The sequence below is a fragment of the Trypanosoma cruzi genome, genomic scaffold (genome assembly GCF_000209065.1).
Source record: "Trypanosoma cruzi strain CL Brener 1047053517145 genomic scaffold, whole genome shotgun sequence".
NCBI classification, from domain to species: domain Eukaryota; phylum Euglenozoa; class Kinetoplastea; order Trypanosomatida; family Trypanosomatidae; genus Trypanosoma; species Trypanosoma cruzi.
In genome coordinates this window covers 555,528-557,916 of record NW_001849571.1, presented here as the reverse complement: position 1 = coordinate 557,916, position 2,389 = coordinate 555,528, and the positions used below count along the sequence as shown (strand labels likewise).

The window sequence follows — 2,389 nt, the reverse complement described above, 5'->3', positions numbered from 1 at the left end:
TGGTTTTGTTGTTTTCCTGGAATGATACGTATCCTTGCTGTTCCTTTATTTAATGGTCGGTTGCTGCACACTGTCATGAGTGACGTGTTTCTCCTCTTTGTTTTGTTTTTTTGTTGCCCACACGCGGTGCCGGCCTCATTGCTGTGCGTCCCACGGACTGCACGAAAGGAGGATTGGAGGAACAGGCCGGATGCCGCAATGAAGTGTGAAGGATGTTGTGTGGGCTGGTGGAACAGCAAGATCTCTTTTAAATTTATTCAATGGAGGCAATATATGTATACACAAACACATGCTCTTATTTTGCCGCTTGGCGCATGAAATAAACGTCCTGCCGAATAAATTTTATTTATTTATTCCGGGATTCCTGCCGGACACTCGACTCTTTTCTTGTTTTTATTGCTTAACTTCTGGTTTGCAGGGCGGTGTGCAAGTTCTGCAATTGTACTGATTTCCTCTGCCTCGACGTGCGTGCTGCTCCTGCTGCTGTTTGTTACTTTGGCTGTGTTACTTTTTTCTCTGCTTACTTCTGCTCTGCGTTGACGGGGAGTTATTTTGTGCTGAAGGCTGCACGCAAGTGACAGGAGTGATGATGATGACCGGCCGTGTGCTGCTGGTGTGTGCCCTCTGCGTGCTGTGGTGCGGTGCCGGATGGGTTTATGCGAGAGAATTCGAGAACAACGCACTGGGTGGCTGCATGGCGTCGGGAGCGTTGGGTGCTAGTTGGTACCATATGCCCAGCGGATGTGATAAAGCTGCGCTTACGCCGCCCTTACGGTCAGCACTGCCTATTCCTGCTATAAAGGCTGAAGCTAGTGAGGATGATGTTCCTCTTAGGGAAGAGGATGATTCAATTTCAACTTCAGGTGCAGTTGTTGGCACCGCCATGCCTGGTGAAAGTGACGGTGCTGCTCTTGTCATTCAATCTGGTCCCCCTGCTGGTGGTGTTGCTCCAACGACCCCCAGCGGTGGGTCATCCACCCAAAACATGGAATCTCAGCGAGCCGTTCAGCATTTAGAACCAACCGATCCTGCGGCGTCCGTATTGCCCAAAGTGGAAGTACCGGGGGAGCCAATGCCCATTGCAGAAGAAAGCCTTTCTAATACACAAGATAGACCAGAAATTCGAGTTACTGGTGAGGATAATACTGAACGCGAGAAACTGCGGAGTGCTGTGGATACGGGAGACCGTTTCAGCGACCAACCAAAAGAACCAACGCCGCCATTGAAAACAACACCACAATTACAACCAACAACACCAGTACCGCCACCGTCGTCAAAAGCATCAACAACGGAATTATCATCAGGAGAGGGAAATCCACAAGCAGCAACAACAGACACGCAGACTCCAACACCAACAATTGGAAAGACGACAACGTCAGAAACCGCAACGGACTATAAAGCACCTAAAACTCCTTCAAAGGATGATGAGGCAGAGCAACACAGTAAAGAGAGGGTCCCATCGGATTTGATGAAGAATACAGCCAACGGCCATCCAGCAGACACAACAGCATCATCCATCCCTACAATTGGCAGTGGTGATGTTCAGAGAAATGCGGATAAGAACGGCAATGATGCTCAACGGCCTGACACAAAAGGAACACACAACGACCCCGCAGCTGTTAATACCAACGATACTCTTACAGCCAGTGTGGCAGCACCACAAACAACAGAAAGACTTGCCGATGCCAAAACAAATCATACGGTGACACCTGGCAACAGTGACGGCGGCACCGCGGTCTCCAACACCACCTCCCCTCTTTTGCTTCTTCTTGTTGTTGCGTGTGCGGCTGCTGCTGCGGTGGTGGCCGCGTGAGAGTGAGGGAGAGAGAGCCGTGCACCGCCCGCACACACACTCGTCTTTCACCCACTCTCTGTGTGTGTCCCCTTGCATGGACTCTCGCCCTCACCTCACCCCACGAAGCACACACATAATGTGCCCATTGTATATATTGCATGCACACCCATGCAGGCCCGTTGGTGCTCTCTTTTTTGCACGACACGCACCGCTGCCGTCCTGCCTGGCTGCATGGGCGGAGCACCGTAATTGTTTCTGTTTTGTTTTTATTGCATTGAGTGGGCGACCCCTCTCTCTCTCTCTCCCTGTGTGTGTGTTTTGCTTTACGGGAGCAATGAGAGTGTGTGCGCTGGTCGTCCTACGCTTCGGCTTTTTGTTTTGCTTTTCATTGTTTTGTGGTTGAGTGCACCCATTCCAGTTTTTTATTTATTTTTGGCATGCGTTTACTGCGGACGTTTGAAATTGTCTTTTGTGTATTATTATACTGTTTCTTTCTTGTTGGGAGAGTGTTACCCTCTTCTCTCCCTGTGACGCTACTGTTTTTTTTTTTTTTTTTGACATACGCCATGCGTCCGTTGATCCACGTCAATCTGC

General features: G+C 49.8%; 1 protein-coding gene across 1 annotated transcript, besides 2 other annotated features; it reads left to right on the top strand.

Annotated features, from left to right (window-relative positions):
* Positions 1-2,389: a sequence feature (areas not merged during assembly with more than two copies in the genome that could not be assigned to a particular haplotype).
* Positions 335-355: a sequence feature (AT_rich).
* On the top strand, positions 587-1,813 carry Tc00.1047053509095.10 (mucin-associated surface protein (MASP), putative; the record flags this gene model as incomplete). The annotated part of the gene is made up of 1 exon (XM_797608.1): positions 587-1,813. One exon carries the CDS (start codon positions 587-589, stop codon positions 1,811-1,813), a length of 1,227 nt encoding a protein of 408 aa, XP_802701.1.